The sequence below is a fragment of the Strix uralensis genome, chromosome 4 (assembly GCF_047716275.1).
Source record: "Strix uralensis isolate ZFMK-TIS-50842 chromosome 4, bStrUra1, whole genome shotgun sequence".
Taxonomy (NCBI): domain Eukaryota; kingdom Metazoa; phylum Chordata; class Aves; order Strigiformes; family Strigidae; genus Strix; species Strix uralensis.
Window position 1 is genome coordinate 95,095,612 of NC_133975.1, and position 21,986 is coordinate 95,117,597.

Below are 21,986 nucleotides of genomic sequence, written 5' to 3' on the forward strand. Positions count from 1 at the left end.
GTTTAGAAATCTGATGCAGACTCTACTGAATAATACTTATTTTATTTACATATATTTATATACATAAATTATAAACATGTGTGTGTATATATAAAACTATTTATACATGTATTTATACTTACATAAATATATATACTTAACAGTGTTCAGAATGCCACAGGACTTTTTGACTTTTCTGTATTTGTCCAATACATCCACCTTTCACTGAAATGAAGCCATAACTGCACAGATACAGCATCTGCATAACAGATTTCCCCTGCTGAGGGGAGGATATATATGATATCTCCTATACCTGAGGGTGGAAAACAAGCAAGACTTCACTGAAATGAAGCTGCTAATGTCAATTCCCAAACCTGACTCAAGCCAGAGTAATGCTCTATCTCACCAAAAAAAAAAAAAAAAAAAGAAAAAAAAAGGCAAAGAAACAGGAATAAGCTGTGAGAAAGCTGAGTATTACACCTGACCTGTGGATTCCAGTCACCTCAGCATAGCAGTCCTGCTCTTAGGCAGTGATTCAGCTCTGAGTAGGGATCCAAACTTCACCTGCTGGGTCACCTACCAGAACGCTGCTACAGCAACCATGGTCCTCCTTAAACTGCTGATGATCTTGTAACCAAGGCTGTGAGAAGATTGTCTTGAGCATCAGAGGACTCTTTATACTCAGACCTAGTCAGTCTTTACAGCTCTGCCACAGCTTCCCTGTTTGACAGTTTAGAAAGCATTCACTCATCTCTGTCCCTAGGTTCGTCTTCCAGCCAACAGGGAAGTCTGGGATTTTGTCCTCTTTTGAGGAAAAACACCAAGTGCCTGCATAGCATGTTCTGGCTCCTCAAAAAGGAAGTGTGGTTGAGGTACAAGGAGTTAGGAGAGCACATTATGTGCAGCTTTGCTAATTTGGGAACTTCTTTTTGTGTCTTGGAAGATGGGTAGAAACATTTTTCTCACTCACAGCTTGCTCATCAGTAGAGAGGATGGATGACTGACTTACTTCTCAAATTACTGACATCTGCTTTCATCTTCTCCTCTTTCTCCTTGTTGCAATCCAGAGAATTTAAGCCTTGCTCCAAGCTCTGCAACGCTTCCTCAGCTTCTCTCAGCTTCTTCTCCAGATCCATGCGCACTTTCACCTCAGCCTGAGGAAGAGAATAAACATTGCTGAAAACCAGCTTGCATCTCAATAACCATCCTGCTAGCTCACAAGGTTTGTGAGGGACCCACTAAGCAGATGAAAATGAAAAGATGACAGTAAGGAAAATGAATACAAATATTGTAAGATAACATAAAGTTGTTTCTCATATCTTCAGACAGAATCTGAATTTGAAGTCCATATTATTTTAGTAATTCTCCTTTACTCTGACTTTCATCTTCAGAGCTTCCCTCTCATTGTATGAACCATGTGGAATCAGAGATGGTGTTTCAACACATGAATTTGTGCTTGCAGCTGCATCTTTTCAGCTGAGATGGACTTGAGATAAAGGCCATCAATTCCCACAAAGGGGTTTACAGTACTTAGTTTCAGAAACAAAACAGAAGAAAAGTTAGAAACAAAGGATAATATCAGTAGTTTCTTAGCTAATGAGAATAACTAATACAGCTTAGGTCAACTTAGCTTTAGTTTGGCCAAGTGGAAGGTTACAGGATAAGAAAATCTTGGAGTTGCAGGAAAAAGAAGAATTGGGGTTTTTTTGACAAAATATTTGTAGAAGGAAGTTGAGTGTCAAAACAGTCAATAAAGCATAACCTTTACATTATTTAGATGAAAAAAGGTAATTTTTCCAATTACCTTTGTGTAGATTAAGGTAGCTTCCATTATTAGGATAATGAAGGAGGGCTGATACCTCACTTGCATTTCTCTGCTTTTGAACCCAACTTCATGCAGAGGTTCCTGAAGATTTACAAATCTTAAGATTGATTCTCCGAGCACAAGTGAGGAGGGAAGATTTCTGCTCAGTTCTGCAATGTCATATTAGCATTTCTTTAAAATAATCTTTATTCTGGATTTTGTCTATTTTCCTCTTTTTCATTTTTTTTCCTCCTTCCATCCTTAAATGATGCATTCACAGTAACAGACGAAAAGACTTTTACTGAATGGGTTAATCAGGCCTCAGAATGAGAAAATAAATAGCAGTGCTACATAGACACAACATGGCAACTTCATGTGTTACCATGATATGAAGCCTAGCAAATGAAGATTTGTGATCACAAACCAAAACGAAAACAAAACTAAGTCTCCCACTTGATAGGCAATGAACTGAAAAGGAAAATGAGATAACTCTGAGGCCAGGGACAGCAATATGCAACATACACAGGGGGTACCTTGAGGTCTCTCTCCGTCTGCTGCTTCTCTGCAGTCAGCTCTGAGAGTGAGTTCTGCAGCGCTTGAGACTGGGAAGAGTAAAACTCCCGCTCCTCCTCCAGTGCTCGGGACCGCTCCTCATTCTCTTTCATCCTGGTGCATGGCACAGCAAAGGAACACATCCATTCCCACCACACGTGCAGGAAGAAGGGGCTCAGTATCACAACGGGGCATGCTTAACTACCTGGCTGCCCTGAGCAGAGACACTAACAAGAGCGCTGTCTTTGTTTCATTTCAACACCACAGGCATTGCTGGAGAAATCCAGGTGGACGGTTCCTGAATAGAACATTCTCAACCCCCAGACAAGGTCCAGGAGCACCAAACACTTGTTATGGACAAGTCCATGAACACCAAATGGATTCACATGCCTAAATCCTGACTTGAAAGCAGCAGGTCCAAGCGGCAGCAAGTTCAGGTCCCCTGCCTCACTCTGTCCCCTCTGAAGCATTTATAACCTGAACTCTTGCCATGGGAATCAGACAAGCTTCCAGGCTTGTCTTGTGTTGGCAATCAAAAAGCAAGTCAGCGGATAGTCAACATCATCTGGCACCACTAAGGCTGAGCACAGCAGAAGTGTCCTCTTCCCTTTACCGCACCCAAGAACAGAAACGATAAAGGATCTTGCCTCTCTGCAGGTCTCAGGATAAACAGGGGAACAGTTTTGAAGGGATCCTAATTTTCAGCCTGAAATATTTAGCCATATCCTTTCTGATTGCCTCCCACCTGCAAGGGGGAAAACCACTTCTTTTCCCACCACCCTTTTCACACTGGATCATATCTTGTCCCACATCCCTGTCTCTGGCACCACCATAAGAGCCCCTGCTCATTTTACCTCTTTTTATCCTGCTCCACTTTACCTCTTCTCTGCCAGGAGTTTCTCCTCCAAAAGTTTCTGCATCTTCTCTTCAATCTGTTGCAGGCTGCAGTGCAGTCCCCAGATGGGGCTCTGCTCCTTGCTGGGGCTGGTTGGAGGTGGGAGCTGGCTCTCATTCTCTTCCAGCATCTCCAACATTTGCTGCTTTTCCAGGGAGAGCTCCTTGAAGAAGGGCAGAGATTGTGAGTACCAGCTAAGTCTAACATTTCTGCTCCTGTTCCTGCCTGGCTCCTCCCTATTTGAATCCCTCCATCCTTACATCCACATGCCTCGTTCAGATTAAAACCAAGAATAACAAAATTTGGTTTTTATTTCATACCTGCCTTTGTGACGAGCAAGCCTCCACCATAGCTTTCGCTATGCAAGGGGGTGAGAACCTGCAGCCTCCTTTGACATGATATGCTAGTAAGGACCCAGCTCAGGGACTGGAGCATTGTGTTTCCCCAGTGCATCACCAGTGCCAGCAGCTTCCCTGCCTTCCCTCCTCAGCTCGCTCCTCAGCATGAACTAGAGGCATCCCCTCTGGTACTTCTAACTGCAGGGCAACAGGACATATCACAGTGTTTTCCTGTGAAGTGCTCAGTCCAGTGTGCAACTAGGGCATGAATAGTCCTTCCCTAGCTTTCCGGTTCTTTTTTCATACCCATAACTGCGGGCAAGGAGGAGAGCTTAAAGGAACATCAGCAACGGATTTTTGGACAAACTTGCAGGATCTGACACAAACATTAAGGACGATGTTGAGGCTTCAAGAAGGCCAGCTGTGTGGAAATTTCACAAACAGGATACATTTAGAAAAGCCACTTTCCACCAATCCACCAGAGTGATACCAAGTAAGGAAAGGGTTTAATACATCAACACTGTTTCCTAAATTCCCATGTGGTACAGGATTCCCTGGGAACCATGCTCCCTTCTGTGAATAACTGATGCCTCTCTGCTGCTCCAATTTCCACCAGGACTTAGGGAGTTGCAGTTAAAAAAAAAAAAAACAAAACAGAAAGCTATCACAGACTTATAAACATGTTGTCTGGAAGGGACCCTCTGGTAGGCTCTAGTCCAGCCTGCTGTTCAGAGCTGGTCTGTCAACACAGCAAGATACGGTCAGCTGTGGCTTTCTACAGTCAGGTTGTGAAAACCTTCCAAGATGGATGTTCCTCAGCCTCTCCCACTGCCTACCTACCTGTCTGGTGAAAAGTTTCTCCCTAGTGTTCAACCTGAGCTTCCCAAACTGCAACTTATGGTCCTACATCACATCACCTGGTACTGCTGGGAAAAGCTTAGTTCTCCTGGGCTCCGTATCACTTCTAGTCCTTTTCTGCACAGACTTTTGGCCTTCATATCAGCTACCGAATGAACCTGTTCATCCGCACAGGACTTAACTCCGGCACTAACGGATGTTAGATTCATTCCACAGGACAGCATTGCTTTCAGCCCTGGTCAGTTCTCATAGATCGTTCCCAAAATGCTGTCACTCAGAGGGGAGAAGTGGTCACTCACCTCTAGGGTTTTCTGTAAGGACTGTGTCAGGCTTCGCAACTCTTTCTTTTCTTCCTCCACTCCTTTAAGGGAGCGGGCTGTGAGCTCTAGCTCCCTAAAGAAGCAAAAAGGGTGATAGCTATTGCAGGGGAACACCAGCCCCACAGGCTGCGCTCAGACTACGCAGGCTGTGGATCTCTTAGTGCAGGACCTGCGACTGGTAGCTGGTACAGGCAGCCCTGGAGAGACAGGAGACTGCCAGGAAGTATCACGCCTTGAACACGCTACAGGCATCCAGGAACTTTACTGTGCCTCCTGATCGTCAAACCAAAACCAGCTGTTACAGTGTGCTTCTCTAGCAAGGGCAGGGCCACAGCTGCAACTGGAAGAGCTCAGACAGGGCAGTCAGATCTAAGCAGATGTAGGTCTATGAAAACAAAAATCATTTGCAAAATCACACTGGCTTTTCTGAGATGTTATTTAGGGAAAGAAAAGGAAAAAAGAGGGCAATGGTAAAACATGCCCCTTCAACACTCAGGGCAAAGCACTTCTTGGATCCTTCCCTTTCTAAATACATTTGCTATTCATATTTTGCACAGTGTAACTCTTAAAATGACAAAATTATACTTGGTGAGGCAACTTCATTCTGCTGATGGTGGAAAACCAGATTCAGATGTCTAGAGCCTACATGGCTGGTCAGTCATTCAAACTAATTGCCTCTCTGAAATCCTCTAGCACCTGGCTGTTACCATGCTACCCCAACTAATCTGGGGTTTGCTCATGTCCCAGCCCTTTGAAAATGAAGTTGCTGGAGCCCTGAAACTATGCTGTATTCTATTGGTCACAGAAGTGATAGCAAGTGCAGTTAAACAGATCTCAACTGTTCCTGTTTTTGTCAATATAGAATTTATCTCCTTTCCTGCATGCACACAATACGTGGATTTTATGAACTGTTTTGATTCACCACCGCAGCTGCACTTCTGCCCAGCATGGGGGTTCGTGTCCTTTTCCTGCCCTGTGCAGTTTGCTGCCTTACCGTCTGATCTGTTCCTGCTCCAGCCGCAGCTCCCGTACAACCTCTTCAAACCGGTGCTTCTCTGCTTCCAGGACCTGGTTCAGACGCTCGAGTTCCTGGACCAAAAGAGAAGACAGGAATGTACTCTGCTGACACACTCACAGTTAGGAAAGGCTTTCCTGTTAACAATGCCTGGGACTTTTAACCTGAGCTATGTAGAGCCACGGAGTGTCCGATTCCACCAGAGTTTCATCTAGCAGGCAATTAGAAGGGACTGAAGGTTGGTTAAGGATTTCCAGAGATCCAGAAGTCCCAGACAGATTACCAGGCACCTGGAAATCCCAGACACGCTCCCTGCACAGACCAGCTCTGCTGCACATATACAGAAGGGTCCAGAGCTCTCTGGGAAAGCTGGACTCAACAGCACGTACCATTTCCAGGTACCCACATGTGCAAGTACAGAAATCCCAGACAGGATTGTGACAGCCCCAGCACTTCAGTGCCTGAAGAGCGATATTTCCACTAGCTCAGCCTTGCTTCCCATCCCCACTGGCACAGGGAAACACAAACTGCATAGTTACAGCTTTGCACAGTTTAATCAGCCCGTCACTATTTTTGTGCTAATAAAACCATGCTTAAAGAGCCCTGAATACCACTAGCTATCCTCAAGCAGTGAAAGACTCTTCCCTTAGTCTAGAGGACGCAGTTGTATTGAGACCTGCTTCAGATGGAGGGAGACGGGGACTAAGTACAGCAAGGGTCCCGCTCCCGGTCAGGTCCCCTTGCAGCCTTAGCTGCTAGGCAGAACCCCTGCTGCAGGCCCAGGCAGGTCACAAAACAGCACTGACACTAGATAAAAGACTCTTACTCATGGTGCAGATACATGGTTCAAGCTGCTTTCCCAGCATATTGCTCTGAAGCCTTCAGGTTCACAGCAGGTCAGACCGCCACAGCTCGGTGAGCTATATATTCATTTCTTCATCAGTTCCAAACTCCTTCAAACTAACCTGACCCCATCTCCTCTTTGTGGACAATGAAGATACCACACATGGCTTTGTAAAAGCAGAGATTTGTTCCAGGGTCTTTAGACAAGGGCATTTCCCTCCCTGTGGCTGTGGGTTGTGCAGCTACCTCACCAGAAGCGGATGTCTCCCTGTGAAGGCAGAAGTAGCTTAGCCCTAACGGAGTGTCCAAGCCACCTTTGTTTGGACTTTAGCTCTCCAGAAATGTACACAGGAAAAACCTAGGCCAGAAAAGCCTAGGTCAGCATTGCCATCTTTTACCAAAGAGAGGCAACAGTCATTTTGGATTAACTGGAGAGGAGATTATACAGTTGTTTGAGAGATTGCAATGTGGTGGTCTACATCCATACAGACTTTCCTAATGCGTGACAGGACAACCTGTTTGCAAAGCTATCTTGCAGTAACTTTATGATGGTGCTATAAAAAACAGTATAGATTTGCGGTAAATATAAGAATGATCTACTTTTATTATATTAAGCAAATATAAGTTAGGATTAGTTTGGAAAACAATAATAAACTCGATAAATTAAGGTATAATAGTCATATCTAAGGGAGTGCTCTCTTGAGTTTTCCCTAGTGCAATGTTTATTATTCTCCCCATTTCTGGTGTGTCCAAAGAACAAACCACATTATTTTTTGCTGCTCCTTGTTTCTCACAACAGTATCTCTACATTAGAACGATGTCAGGTCTGTTTATTGGCTTTCTAACTGTGGAGACAGACAAGTTGATTGCCACAGTCTTCTTGAATCTGCCAAATAATAAGTGTACAATTCAACCCAGTGAATATGAATTTTATGTGATCTTCCTCCCTGGTCCTCCTGGAGATATAATCACAAGCACACTGCGTGGCAAGTCCCTGTAAGGGGAGCAGAGATACACCTCCAGGACCCATCCCGTGGCACAGCTCTTATTCCTCTCTTCATTCACAGGAGTCAGAGGTTGGCTGGAGACTCTTTTGGCTCTGCAGCCTCCCTCCCTGAACCCCAACGTGCCTTCAAACCAACAATTGCCAACCTCCCAGTCCTGCCACAGGGAACTTGAAGGAAATTGCCTTGTGATGAACACTCACCTCTTTCTGCTCCCTCTGCAGACACAGCTCTTCTGTTTCTTCCATTAGCTTATCTGCAGACACACACACACAAAGGCCAAATGTAGAGAAAAACCATTTATATCCTGGGGATATTTATGAGCGTGAAACACTGACTGTTTGAAGCTTGAAAATGCAGCTTTCTCTATTGCTCTGTGTGTATCTGTCTGGGAGGCTCCAAAGGCTGAGATGGCACTAACAGGATGTTCTGTAATTTCCCTCCTGCCAAATAACTTAATAAACTAAACAACCATATTGCTGTGTACTCCTTCTAAGGTTTCCTCTCAATGTTCTTAAAGATCATTAACAAACTAACCTTCACAATCCTCTAGCTGAGTCAGGAGAATACTCTTATCTCTGGTTCATACATGAGGAAGCAAAGGCACGGAAAGGCTAAGTGGGTGCACAGGGTCACACACCACGTAGCAGCAGTCAGTTTTCCTCCTGCAGCTCAGTGCCCCATCCCTATCCACCTAGTACATCACCGTCTCCTTCAACAGCCTGAGCATCACTGCCAGCTCCCTATTGTCACCTTGGAATGTCCCAGCCAAGCCCAGAAATTGAACCCCTAACTTAGCCATAAAACTTTTAGCTGTTAAGAATTGTTCCCCTCAACATCAGTTGCTTTTGTCTACTGAAAAGGACACATGCCCACCAGAGGCTCTGCTCTGATCCTTACACTGTGACCTGATGTACCTACGTTGTGCTACGCTTTAATCTTGAACAGAGGCTCTGCCTTAGGCAGCTCTTAGTCGTACTTACAGGAGACTAGACAGAAACACATTCCCCATAGTTAAACTTAGGGTTTAGCTCTCAGCTCTGCCACCTGGCTGCCGTGTGAGCAGGGGCAGATTCGCTGTAGCACTCTGTGATTAAGTCTTCCCCTTATCAGGCGAGAAAGACGCTACCAGTTTGCATTGTACTGGGGACCTGAAGAGATTACTACTGCTGGCAGGATTACTACTGCTAGGAAGGGCTGCTGGTGCCACAGCAATCGTGTTATATCACTAAAGCTCTGCTGACCACCACTACTGTATTTCCCTCCCACTCTTGTCCTCTTCCTCTTTGCCAGGATCCAGCACAACTGCACTGTAATGCTGCACAGACGCTCTCCCACCTTCCCTTTTCTGCCCCTCCTGGGAGGGGGCAGACTCAGGGCTTGATGGGCTTCTGCAAAGTCCCTGCCTGAGAGAGAAACCCTGTCTGGGTGGGGGCAGGTGGAAGGTAACTCTGGGGGAATTCAGGGAAATCCCCAGAGCAGTGTTTCCTTCCTCCAGAGAGCCTTGATCTGCTGCCAGGAGCAGCGCCTGACCTCAGAGCTTAACTACAGGATGGACACAGATCATTGAAGGTAAGGCTAATAAGGCAGAATCCTCAGCAGTTATACAGGAATAAATAGACAATTGCTGTCAAAAAGTAACCAACTGTGACAATTGACCAGCTCTGAATGTTCTTGTCATGGACCAAAGAGCACAGTGAAATATATATTTTATATTCCAAATACCTTTTTGCCCCAGAACACGTATTCCTCTATCACCTTGTCTTTTATTGTACTCTGTTCCTCTTTAGTCTCTTAGGCTCTTTAGTCTGCTCTGGTGGGTGCAGAACTTTCCTGTTTCTAATTTCTGTCATGTCTCTCCAGGTCCTTCTCTCAGCACTCCTTGTTATCCCTTTGTCCGGTGTGGAACCACTCCTCCCTGCCTGCCTCACGTACGAGCCCATCCATCAGCTCACGTGTACGAATGGTGTTTAGATGGCCAGAATGAACATGCCTTGATACTTGAATTATGATCCCTGTTACATGTGAGACCATATACTGAGATTACCCCGATCAGCATGGATGCAGAAATGCAAAAGGCTCTTCAAGATTCCTCCAATGGTTTGGTGATTAGGAGTAGATACCACGAGCCCCTGCTCAAGGCACCACCAACCTGAAGCCCCCAGAGTTGCTGCTATCTTGTTTAAAGCACATGACTGCCCAGACAAGTCACTGGGCTCATACATGTGATCAGCAGTCCCCAGGTCAGAAGGACTGTTACACCTTGCGGAATGCTCAGCTTAGGAGGCATTTGGGTTAAAAAGGCTACTCTCCCTTGGCTCTTGCTATAGGCAACACGGAGAAGAAACACTGGACCTCCCAAGACAGTCAGAGTATCCAAGGGACTGCCATCCAGAGGCTGGTCTCTGAGTAGGGGATTGAACTAGATAACCTCCAGAAGTCTCTTCCAACCTAAATTATTCTATGTTTGTCTGGAGCAACTGCTCTCTCTCCATTGCCCACAGAGAGAGCAATGACAAATTAGCCACTGCCATTAGACACCTCAAGCCCATGTAAATGCTCCCACTTCAATATGAACAGCGTGAGCAAATGCAGACAAAGACCAAGTAGAGTAAGAACAAAAAAAAACAGCTAGAAGAGGAAAACTCATGCATGAAAAGCTGTGATCAGCCTCAGAAATACCAGTCCTCTGTGATTCAGGAAGAGAAAGGTATTGGCTCTTTGCCTCGTGAGCAGCTGAAATCAGCACATCCAAACTTCTCAGGGGCAGCAAACATTTGTACAGTCCATCCATCAGGAACTGCAGGACTGCAGCATGCTGGCCAAAGTACGTTCCTTCTTTCACACCATACAGCTGTCCAGATCCTACCTTAACATTTTTACATTTTGACCATCTTCAGAACCTGAATTTCAGCTGCTGACTACTCAAAAGCTTCATCCAGTAAAAGTCAACAGTAAAATCTGCTTGGTTTGACCACACCAACAACTCCAGAAAAGCAAAATGGCTATTTTGGGGTTTATGGCTTTTGGAAGTAAAAGTTTCCTACCCAAATACTCCTGTTTCTCCTTGGCCAGCTGCAGACCTTGGGCTTCCAGGCTCTCAATCATGGCTTCTCCCAGCTGGGCATTCTTCCAGGTTCTAGAAAGAGCAGACACATAACTGACTGTGTAAGAGAGCTAAAGGTCCCACAGAGCAAGACAGGGGACTCAGCCTAGCAATCTTCTAAGAAATTCAAATACACAGACTCTCATCAGCTGGGACAGTGATTCTCTAAATTTTAATCCACAAACGAACTGGAGAAATTTCCCTGACATTCAGTAATTTATTTTTTGGTTTAATACAGGAGGTGTACATCAACACTGCACAGCTATTCAGATGTTTTTTTCCAGTATTCTGGAGATTTCTACACTGAGCTTAGTCTTAAGGGCTCTCCAGACCAACCCAGCCCATGCACAGCCTCCAACTGCAACAGGATGTACCTGGAACCCATTATATGGATCCCAACAGACTTCAGAACCAGATTTTAGCTTTTAACTCAACTAACTTCCCATCTGTCAGTGATATTGTCGTCTGCAGCCTTTCCAATATTTTGCTGCTATAGTCACTCTTCCCCTTCAAACATTAACCGTTTATTAACTCCTTCCCACAGCTTTCTGTCTTCATCCTTTTGGGTATCCATCACCCATCCTGGAACCAATTAATCCCTCTTCTTCTAAACTTGTAAGCCACTAGGATTTGGTGACTGGCCCTACACTGTGAGTAGCCTCTTCCTGTATAAACAGTGAAGAGCCAGAGGTAAAGGCCAGACAAGATGCTGGTAAGCAGGGAGAGTTAAAGGAAGCAGGCATATTCAAAGAGTACCTTGTGTTATTGTAGGACCATTGGCCAGAGGATCTCAAGGTCTCTTGAGCACATTATGAAACTAAGCTGCAAAAAAAGCCTGTGGAGCAGATGCCCATTACTGATTGAGTTGGTGGACAGGGCAGGCTTTAATACAGATATTAAATACCAAGGACAAGGACACACAAATCAAAACCAGAACCAGAAATGGAGTTTGTTGCTCACTTCTATTCATGTTCCATTAGGAAAAAAAAAAATCTACATACATAAAATACATAAAAATGCATATGCAAAATTCATCCCAATCTATTTATATAGATGCATGTACAGGAACAACAACTGCTGCCCAGAAATTCTGCCATCTTTGTTAAATCCTAAGGGACCTTATTAATATTAAATACCTGTAAGCCTTCCCGTACCAGGCCTCTTTGTGAGCCATTTGCAATCGTAGCTTTTTGGAAACCGTTAAGCTGGCAATGTCTTATAAAACAATTTCAAGGCAACCTGTACTTCATCTCTTACAAAATCCAAATACATTAAACACACATCACCCCAGGGACAGCTCAAAGCTCCAGCAGCCCAAGCACTGCCTTGTGCTCTTTGCAGACAGCTGGGTTTCTTTTCACCTAATGAATATCTAGGATATTTCTAAAGTGCAGAGGAAATTAGAACACTAATTAAAAAGGTGATGTTTTTCCCACAGGTAGACATCTTCATCTTGAGTGAGAACATGCGGGTGTGAACGTGCTTTTCCACTAACATTCTCGGATACAGGATGAATCTGACCCAAAAGAAACCAACAGCAAACATCTCAAGGTGGGGCACGGGGTGGGGATGACAGAGTTTATCATATGATTACTTGGAGGGTTTCAAAATGGCTGTAGCCTTTGTTGTCTGTATATTAGATTCACTTTTTCAGTGCTCCCTCCCTTCCCTAGCCTACCAAGATGTTTACCTATCTGTAACTCAAAGAGTACTACACCCACTGCTGTATAACTTAGAAGATGCACCCATATCACTGTGTAGCATTTAAGCTTTTATTCCTTTTATGTGCTGGAACCAGTGCCAGTGTGTAACTGCAGCATCAGGGAGGTACAGACTATGACTTCATCTCAGGGGCAAGGAAATGCTTTTTTTATTTTGTATTTCTTACCAAGTGAGTTTTCATCAGAAAAAACACATTGCTTAAAGAGCAGGGTCAGGAAGGCTCTTGCGGCAATCTCCATTTGCTATACAGCTCAAACATCATTTATTCCAGTCCTTTTGCAGCACTGGAAACATCTCTAGCATTTCACCTTTCTCGGGAGCATCCACAACCAATTTTTGGAGATGCTGGACACAGGACATAGGTACTTTGTAGCTGTTTTTCCCCCCATTGTCCACCAAGTCTACTTTTAACCAGTGTAGGGAATGCTGCTATGGATATAGAGAGTGTACCTATGCCCCTCTACCCTACTAGCAGCAGCAAAAGCCTCTCTGGGTGGGAAGAGAGCCTGGCCAGCTGGGAGTTAGGGCTTTGTGCATTTCCAAAAAGATTTCAAGATCTGACAAGTGGACCAAGCCACAACACATTAGAAGGGTGCAGAGACCATCAGCTTCCCTCTGCATTGAATAAGCTGTTTCCCCATCGAACCAGGAGGCTTGGAAAGGAGTGGAGACCTGAAGGCATCACTGAGCAGACTGTGATGGTGGAGGTTTTAAGCAGTTGTGCAGGCACACACACACCCCACCCAGCCCCAGATGTAAAGAGACAACAGATAAATTTGAAACAAAGGAGAGAGGATAGAGGACACTTCCCATCCTGGGTTCATTTCTTTCTCTTTCCTCTACTTAACAAAATCGCAGTCTATGGAGTTGGGGTTTTTTGAGGGTGGTGTGGTTTTTTTGGGTTTTTTTCCTTTGGTTGGTTTTAAATAATAAGGGAGACTGTAGGATGATCACAATAAACTAAGTGCTGCAGTGCCATTGGAAGTACAATCTCCATGTAGGAACAACAGGGCACTAAGGCAGGTTGACTAGAAGATTTCAGCTGTGTCCTTTTAGCTTTCCTATTCATTGCAGATCAATTTACTGGCCCATGCTGTTCCTTTCTGGCTGCTGCTTAACTCCCAACCTGACCCTGCTAACATAAATCACATAATCTGTGCTTTTCCTCACATGCAGGCTACCATCACCGCTGATTAGGCCAGCGCTGGAGCTGCATTGCTCTCCTCCTCTGCTGCGAGAACAGAAGCAGGGAGGGGAGGGAAGGGGTTGTCTCAGGCAGATTTTCAGCTAGGTGTAAGTAGTCTGCTGTATGATAACAGCCACTATCTAGCTGCTGTTTTAAACACTAGTGCTGGAATACTGAAGCAAGGACTAGAGAAAAGGCTGGCTCTTGAAATAAGCAGCCACACATGACTTACTTGTGAGAACCCCTCCTGAACTGTGCACAGCCACACTCTTTCCCTCCCATACACACCTGAAAGATTAATTTGGCCCCCGAATTATTGCCCTTGGCAATAGTTAAGTTTAACACTGGTGTAGCACCAAGTGCAGACCTGTGCTATTGAAGAAAAACCTCTGAATTAGTCAAGGCTAAATCTGGGTCCCTTCTCCTCTGCAGTGACCAAGCCTGCTTGTGCTGAGTAGGTGACAGACCTCTGCCTCAGCTCTTGTGTCCCATGGGGCTCATGCTCCCTTGAAGCTTTAACCAGCAGCTTTGTGTTGCAGTTTGTACAGTACCATGGAGTTGCAGCTTGCTCTAGCACCAAAGCCAGGCTCACTGCAGCAGAGCAGAGCTTGGCTCGCACTGATCCACCATAATGCTGTGTTCCCCATTAGTTACAAATGAACATTTGCAGCCTCATAGCATTGGAATTAACTGAGATACTGCCTTTACCATGCACATGCTGGTGTTACAAGTTAAATTTGCCTGAAAGAGCAGCTTTTGTCCCTCCAGCCACAAGAGACCACATACACACATTGTAACACAGCCACAAAGAGCAGAGCAAAGTGCTCATTGCTTCAAGCTTCATAGCTGAATAGCAGGCTCTGCTCTACACACTCTGGAAGTTTCCACCTGGCTCGGGAGACTCAAATCCCTGTTTAAGTGTTACCTCTTCCTGCATCTACTGAGCTTTAGAAAGAGCCTGCTCTGGTTTTGCAGGACAGCTGCTCATTGTACTGTCAGGCTCCTGGGTGATGAGGGACTGCAGAGCTCGTGGCCAACAGACTGCAAATCTCTCCAGCATTCTCAGCAGACTATGAACTCAATATTGTATGCACACAGCAGTCAAACCCACTCACCCTTGTAGGTGGGCAGGAAAAGCTTTGCTAACACCTCCTCCCCTGGGATTTAGCCTGCCTCCACATTTCCGAATTAAACTGTCTTGAGAGGCCAAATCCTGCTGCTGTGTGGCCTGAGTGCCCTAGGGTCTGGGCAGAAGGGATGCACACCCCATGACCACACAATTGTCTCAGGGCTGCTGCTGACGTCTTGGCATGACCAGCACTGCACAGGATCCTCTCACCAGCAGGCTGTGGAGGCACATGGGCAGCTGTTCACTAACTTTGTGCCTTGCCTGTTCTGCTCTTATCTTACCCCAAATTCATACACCTGCAGTGCAGGGAGGTTTTCTGACCCGCACCTTTGTCAAGCCTACGGGTCTTGCTTCCCACACAAAACGGACCAGGAGAGCTCCCGTTCAGTCCCAGGTCCCACTTCTCTGAGGCAAAAGATGCCCCTCAGTGTATCAGCATTTGACAGATGACAGCCTGGGGTTGTTAGCAGAATCATACTGCATACCACACTGCACACCAAGGCAGGAAGCTTTGTGTCAGTTTTAGAGCATTCTCATTTATAGAAAGGACGGGTCCAGGAGACAAGCAAAGGTCTCACTAGTCTTGGGGAGCTTGTCTGCCTCCCCGTAGTCCTTCTAGCCAGGCTTCTTTCTCTTTATCCTGTACACATCTACAGAGCAGATCAAAGAAAATAAGGAATAGAAAGAAGCTTACACTTTTCCAGACTCCTGTAGCATCTCCAGCCACTGAGCCTGCTCAAACTCTGATTCGGCTGCTAGAACAATGTTACCCTAGAAGAGGGGAGGGGAGGGGAAAAAAACCCAGATTAGAGAGGCTGGTGCTTTACACCTCTGTGCACTCGGGGCATGATCTGGACACAGCTAGCACAGCTATGGCCAGAGGAGAGCCCACCACAAGCTTTCACCTCCATAGAAGGCATCATGTGGGAGCAAAAATGACCCAGGCCTACCACACATTGGAAAGAGATGCACGCGGCAAGCGGTCATGGTAGGAATAAAGTGATAGGGCAACATGAGCTCTAGGGCTCCTGAATACCTGTCTACTGGTCTGCTAGTATCATAAGACCTGCTGTCAGGAAGAGCAAGTTTCCTTCTTGGTTGTCAAAGCAGAAACAGCAGCAAAGCCTTGAGGGGACTTGGGATGCTAAGACACCCTCTCTCTCAGGATAATCTGCCCAGAGGGGTGTTTTGTGGTATTTGGATTTTTCTGACAAGAAAAGAAGTCTACTTACATGGAAGTCTTCATGAGAGATCTTTATGGCATAAGGCATGTTGGGCTCTTCTTTGGGCTCCACGATGCAGCCTCCCAGGGGTATGACACCCTGGGGATAAACCAGAGTGCTCCAATCAGTCAGCAAAATCAAGAGCTGAACTCTTACTCTTGGTCACTCATGGGCCTCTGCCCTGCCTTGACTGTCCCAGGAGGGGCAATACACAGTTCCTGAAAAGCAGAGGGACTCCCACCACAACCAGGAGACCTCCAAGTGGTATCTGAAAGGGGATAAAGATGGCTCTCCTGCATCCAGCTTGGAGGGAAAGCTGCTAGCTAGAACTCTTATCACAGTGTGGTACCGTGAGAGAGGTGGTGCATCCATTACAGTCACCACCCCACACGTGTTGTGAGGGGACAGATGGTGGCCTGCTGCCCCTAATCAGGCCGAGTGAAATCAGCACCTTTGGAAGCACATGTGCTTCATCAGCCTCAAGTGACTACAGAGGATAAAAGCAGACTCAGAGCACAGAGTACCCCTGTGAGAGCTCCAGGCAGCAAAGCTACAGAGGCTGCTTCTCAGGGCTGAGGGCATGTGGGTTAGCAGGGGCTGGCTGCAGGTTAGGAACAAGCAGCAACCAAAGCTGTTAGCCCCACCACTGGCTTTGCCAGGAGTATGCTCATAACCACAAGATTAGTTGATTAGGAGATCATGAAAACAAGGGAATACTTCGACTATCAGGTTAAAAAAAAAATATTAGTCATGTACCCGCTGAATCATTAAGGAGCCTGAAGAGGTACTGACAAGATTCTTGCTTTTTTTTGAGACTTCCCTCGATCTGTGAGAAGTTTAACTTACCTCTTCTTCACTTGTGGGGCCTGTGGAGGGAAGCTAGACACAGAATAATCCCCTCTCCCATGCAAACACTGCTCACCTTGGGGTGGATATTGAAGTATTTGTTGCTTTCAAAACTCTTCTTCTCACTCTCAGCATAGTAGAGCAGGAAACTTTCCTTAATTATGAAGAACCTTTAAGACAGAGAAAGGAAATAAATTCTGCTAGAACAGAGGTCATGGTTCACAGCACAAGAAAATCTCCACCTAAAGCTGCTTTCTGAGCAGAAGGGTTTACTATTCCCATCTAAGCCTAAGGTCAGGTGCCTTACTTCTGCTCATAGTCAAGACCTAAAGCTTAACACTAAGTGCCAAGTTCAAGTGCTTTGTGCTTGCAGTTTATCACAGCATCCACACACGAGTGTTGAAGGCAAACCATAGCACCATTTACTCACAGGGGAACAGGATGGCAATCTGTGTCCAAGACAGGAGAATAGTCAAAGCCTTTTGGCATCTTGACCTGTGCACGCTCTATCTAGTCCATGCATTGGATTCAACCTCTTGGAAGACAGCTGCTCCTTCTTCTAAGGGTCTCTCTCACACTGGCTAAGAGCAACTAAAAGCTTATTTTTGCAATCTACTCCCTGCCACTCTCTTTCTTCCCATCTCAGCATAAGCCAAAAGGGAAGTGTTTCCACTGTAACAGAGTCACATGGCAGGGAGAGTCACAGGCTAGCATCCCCAAGTGACTCTTGAGGCAAAAGATTGGCCACGAAATCACTCAGGAGCAAAAATAAATTTTAGAGATATTTTAAAGTAGAGCTCCTGGCAAAATCTCCTGTCATTGACCTTTGTAAATACAAAGGAAATTAATTATTTTTTTTTCTCATATGTGTCACATTAAAATGTGCCTTGTTCTGCTCAGTTAGCCTTAGGTATGCTCTGATGAACACCATATAGTAGCCACAAAATATCACAGCTTCTGTAAACCAAGCCTCTAATTTACTGGAGCGTGTCCTCAAAATTGTGATTAAAGGAGTGCCACTTTTAGCTTATTTGGATGTTCAAAATGCCCCTGGGAGAGTCCCTCTCCTCTTCAAAAATTGAGGTTGCATTTACCCTGCAGGCAGTGGTACAGAGGAGAGATATCTGACTTAGCTTAAATTCAGTCCAAATCTCTGCAGCACTCAAAATTTCTGAAGAGCAGCTGAAAAAATGGGGACGAGTTTAATAGGGATGTTTCAGAAGAATAAATGACAAAGAAAATGTGTTGCACTGTTCTGTACATGTTTTCTGATATGAGAAAAGAGGGATTTGGGAAGAAAGTGAAAGGCAATAGCTGAAAATTAATAAAGAATGCCTTTTCACACTGCACAAAACACTGCTGTGTAAATCACTTTCATGTGGTCCCAAGGACAAGAGCTCATGAGGAATCTGGAAAGGATAAGGCATTTCTGTGAATAACAAGAACATCCCCAGAAAACCCTCCTGCCTCTGGGCAGAAAGACTCTGCTGAGAGGGATCAGGAAGAGACTTCTCCAGGCAATGCTTCCCAGTTGTGCAGCCTGGGGATTCCTGCACCTTCCTCTGAAGCCACTGTTAGCGATGGGCTACAGGCCGAGAGGTCTGATCCACAAGAGCAACTGTAATACCTCCATGTGCCTGTGCTACCCCAGTCCTCTCCTGAAGCAGAGGGCCTGTCAGATGCAGCCGAGTGCTGCCTCCAGTACAGACAAGCACAGCAATCTGATACCAGTTTAGTTTCTAAAGCTAAAGAAAGAAATCGAAGCTGGCAGAGAATTATCATTATAATAAAATAATATATATTATAATATATTATTATTATACTTGGGGGAAAGCTTTAACACTTCCACCAGCTCCTACCTCTTGCTCTTCTGCCGTGGCTCTGACAAAACAGATGAAATTGCCACATGCCATGGAAACACAAACCATGGGTTCACAGAGGGACTGAAAAACACGGAACAAAGCTAAACTTCTGACTGTCCGCAGCAAGCTCAAGCTCTGGACCTACTGTGCACCAGCTCCAAAATGTTTAAAAGTGACAGTCATTGAACATGTGCATATTTACATCCAGAACTCTTCATAATGTACAAACACCAGCAGCAATTATTGAGCCCCAAATTTTTTCTTCTCCTTGCCCACTCATCTGTACCTGTTTCTGTTGACATCAGAGGTGGGAAGAAGCAGCCAGCTTGCTTCCTCAACAGGACACTGTCTTCTCATTTGATACTCCATGAACATAGCTGACTGCCTAACCTCACCTCTTGTTCCTGACCACAGCCTGGCAAAATCTCTCTGGGCAGAACAATTCAGTGCAAAAATCACTCTTCTGCACTGAGTTCATTAGGTTGACAGAAGACTGAAAAGATGCTCATTCACAGTGCAGCCTGTCCAGCATGTCATCTGAGTAGGAGCAGTTACTATTCACCTTCCACCGTGGGGACCACCTCCTTTCCAGCCTGAGCTCATGTTCCAGTGCACCTCTCAGAGGAGCTGCATCTAACGTCCCCTCAGCTGGGAAAGCAATGCCTGACCAAACTGCGGTGGCTGTCCACATTCCCTCTGTATGACTGTAAGAGATGCCTAAGATGGACAGGGAGATGGACTGTCCATGGGGCACAACTCACTTTCCCTGTTGTAGAAATCTCCGTTCTAAATCTCTTGCCAGCATCACAGATCGGGGACCAGAATGGTTTCCTCATGACAGTAGGCAGGGATGGGAAGCAGCATCCCAGAGAAGCAGGGGGGCTGAACTGCTCACACAACTTTGAGACACCAGCCTATTTATAGCAGATGCGTTAGGCCCATCTCTGTGGGACACATTACTGTGGTCTCACCTCTGCATGAAACAAGGATTGGTATTTTCAGATATATTTGCATTAATGGCAAAGGCAGACACAACCCCTGCAGCAGGCTCAGAGCTGACCCTGGCCAAGGCACATATCAGAGAGACCTCCACAGAGCAGACAGGGCTTGTTTTTGGTTCCTCCTGTCCACATCACTTCTGTAAGCAGCAGCCTTGTGCCTTTGTTTCATTTAACTCTGTAAGAAAGTTTTCTTATGAGTAGCTGCATCTTCACTTTATGTCTCTAATGCTTAGTTCAACAGGGACTTGATTTTTTTAGAGGAACATGTTATCTCATCTGCACAATAAATACAGAAATAACATCTTTAAAGAACAATCCTGCCTGAAAAATGGCCTGTGCTTGGTCCGGTGGGTTAGAGTGTACCAGATACTGTAGGCACGAATAGGAAACTAAAGAATAAAAAAACAACACACCACATGAAAAGGAGGAAGTCTATTCATTGCTTTCAACAGTCTTTTCAGTCTGAACAACCTCAAGAAAACTATTTGCAAGATAGGTAGATACTGATACTTAACTACGTGTGATTTTTAACATAAAGCTTTACCCGCAATTAAAGCCAGGCTTTAGTTTGTTACACACTTTTTGTCTGCTCATTGCTCCTGATAATCCCCATATTATAGATTATGCTCCAGTGGAAAACAAAACCAAAACAAAAACAAGAACAAAGCATAGCACAGATCTCTGAGGATTGATGTGTCTCTGGCAGATTAATGAACTTTTAGATCCCTGACCTCACAGATGTGGAGAGAATCTGTGGGGATTTGGAATGTAAATGTACAAAACGAAGAGTTTAAAAAATAACAAAAAAACCCCACAGCAAAACAAATAAATGGAAAAAGGAAGAGAAAAAAAAGAAGGAAAAATATTTAAAATCTGGTTAGCTGATGAACATAATTATCTTCGTGCTCAGATCGTATGCTCTCTTTTATCCTTACCTAGAAGGCAACACCTAAGCAACCAAGAACACCATTTTAACTTTGACTTTCAGGACAAAGTCTCCATACAATAGAAGGATAATTGATGGAGCACAATGAAAAGAGGGATGAAGTGAAGGAATAGAGGAGAAAGAGTTACAAGACTCAAGAGCAAGTTGAAGACTGAAGCAGCAGCCAGGTGAGTAAGAGCAGAAAGAGAAAAGATGGTCAAGGGAGAATGGGGAGAGACCCTCATTTAGGACTGGGGGACTGACCGAACACATGTCTGAATTAGGCACACATGTGCCAGCAGAAGAAAAGGGAGTGCTGGAAAGACAGGCGAAGATTTTGAATACAAACAAGAAACCAAAAAAAGAAGAGATTTAAAAAACAGAGCAGCATTCAAAAAGCCTGGAGAGCAGCAGTGAAGGCGAGAAGACCTGGTACAACCACGCATGCTCCACGTGCAGCACAATACAAGAGCCATTCACACATGGTCAACTCTTTTGGGTCACCCATCCCCTGTTGCTAGATCCTGCACTAAGAAACCACTGAAACTGTAGCGTAGTTAAGCTGGAATAGCAAAGGAACTGTAACAATCTGAGTGACTCGGATGTAAAGCCAGAGACATGATCTGCCAGGATCAGAGACAACAGCTCTATACTGGACAAGTAAAGATACCTGATCTCTGGGGATAAAGTGCTTTCTTTGTGTCACAGAGGGCTAACGAGATTAATTAGCTAATCTTTGTAAAAGTTTTTGAAGTGACAATAGCCCATGTTAAATATTTATAATATAAAACTGCAGCATTCTCACTGGTCCTTCCTTCCAGTGGTGGTTTTCTGGGCACCAGTCCAAGAGTACAGGCAGCAAATGCCAGTTACAAGATCAGCCCAGTCCTCTCTCCCTGGGGACAGCTCAAGAAAACGATGGGCAAATGATCTTTATCAGCACGTCAGACAGCAGTACCTGTCCCTCACTCTTCCTCTCCTGACAGCTCCAGGCTTCCCTGCCTGCCTCCTGCCCCGGCGCCTGGCAGCTGGAGTGGGACCCAGCCAGGCAGGGAGCGGGAAGAGGCGGATGCTTCCCACAGCCAAGTGGGAAGCTTATAAGGATGAGAGGGAAGCACACAGGGTGCTGGACTCACAGCCCCGCTGCCTCGGCAGCTTCTGCTGCCCCTGTGCCGCACGCGTACATGCCGCTCTGCAGCTGCGTGCTTTCTAGATTTTTCAGAGCAGAAAAGAGTCCTAAACAATAATCCTTTCCATCTGTCCTGTGACCACATCCAGTGACTGTTGGCAGCCACTCTGCTGGAAAACAAGGTTACGTGCATGCTTTGCAGTGCCACAGCCAGGACTGGTCCAAGAGAAGATAAAATTTCTTTCTTAA

At 45.4% G+C, this 21,986-nt stretch overlaps 1 protein-coding gene across 1 annotated transcript in view; it reads right to left on the bottom strand.

The window, feature by feature from the left end:
- Positions 1–21,986, bottom strand: part of PLEKHD1 (pleckstrin homology and coiled-coil domain containing D1) — a 38,079-nt gene that overhangs the window by 4,034 nt on the left and 12,059 nt on the right. Inside the window, exons 6-15 of the mRNA XM_074868019.1 lie at positions 16,897–16,990; positions 15,984–16,073; positions 15,446–15,522; positions 10,656–10,747; positions 7,812–7,864; positions 5,741–5,835; positions 4,726–4,819; positions 3,215–3,393; positions 2,317–2,449; positions 989–1,133 (exon numbers count right to left, since the gene is read on the bottom strand). Of these exons, the coding sequence (XP_074724120.1) occupies positions 989–1,133; positions 2,317–2,449; positions 3,215–3,393; positions 4,726–4,819; positions 5,741–5,835; positions 7,812–7,864; positions 10,656–10,747; positions 15,446–15,522; positions 15,984–16,073; positions 16,897–16,990 (1,052 nt within the window). The remainder of the gene's footprint in view (positions 1–988; positions 1,134–2,316; positions 2,450–3,214; positions 3,394–4,725; positions 4,820–5,740; positions 5,836–7,811; positions 7,865–10,655; positions 10,748–15,445; positions 15,523–15,983; positions 16,074–16,896; positions 16,991–21,986) is intronic.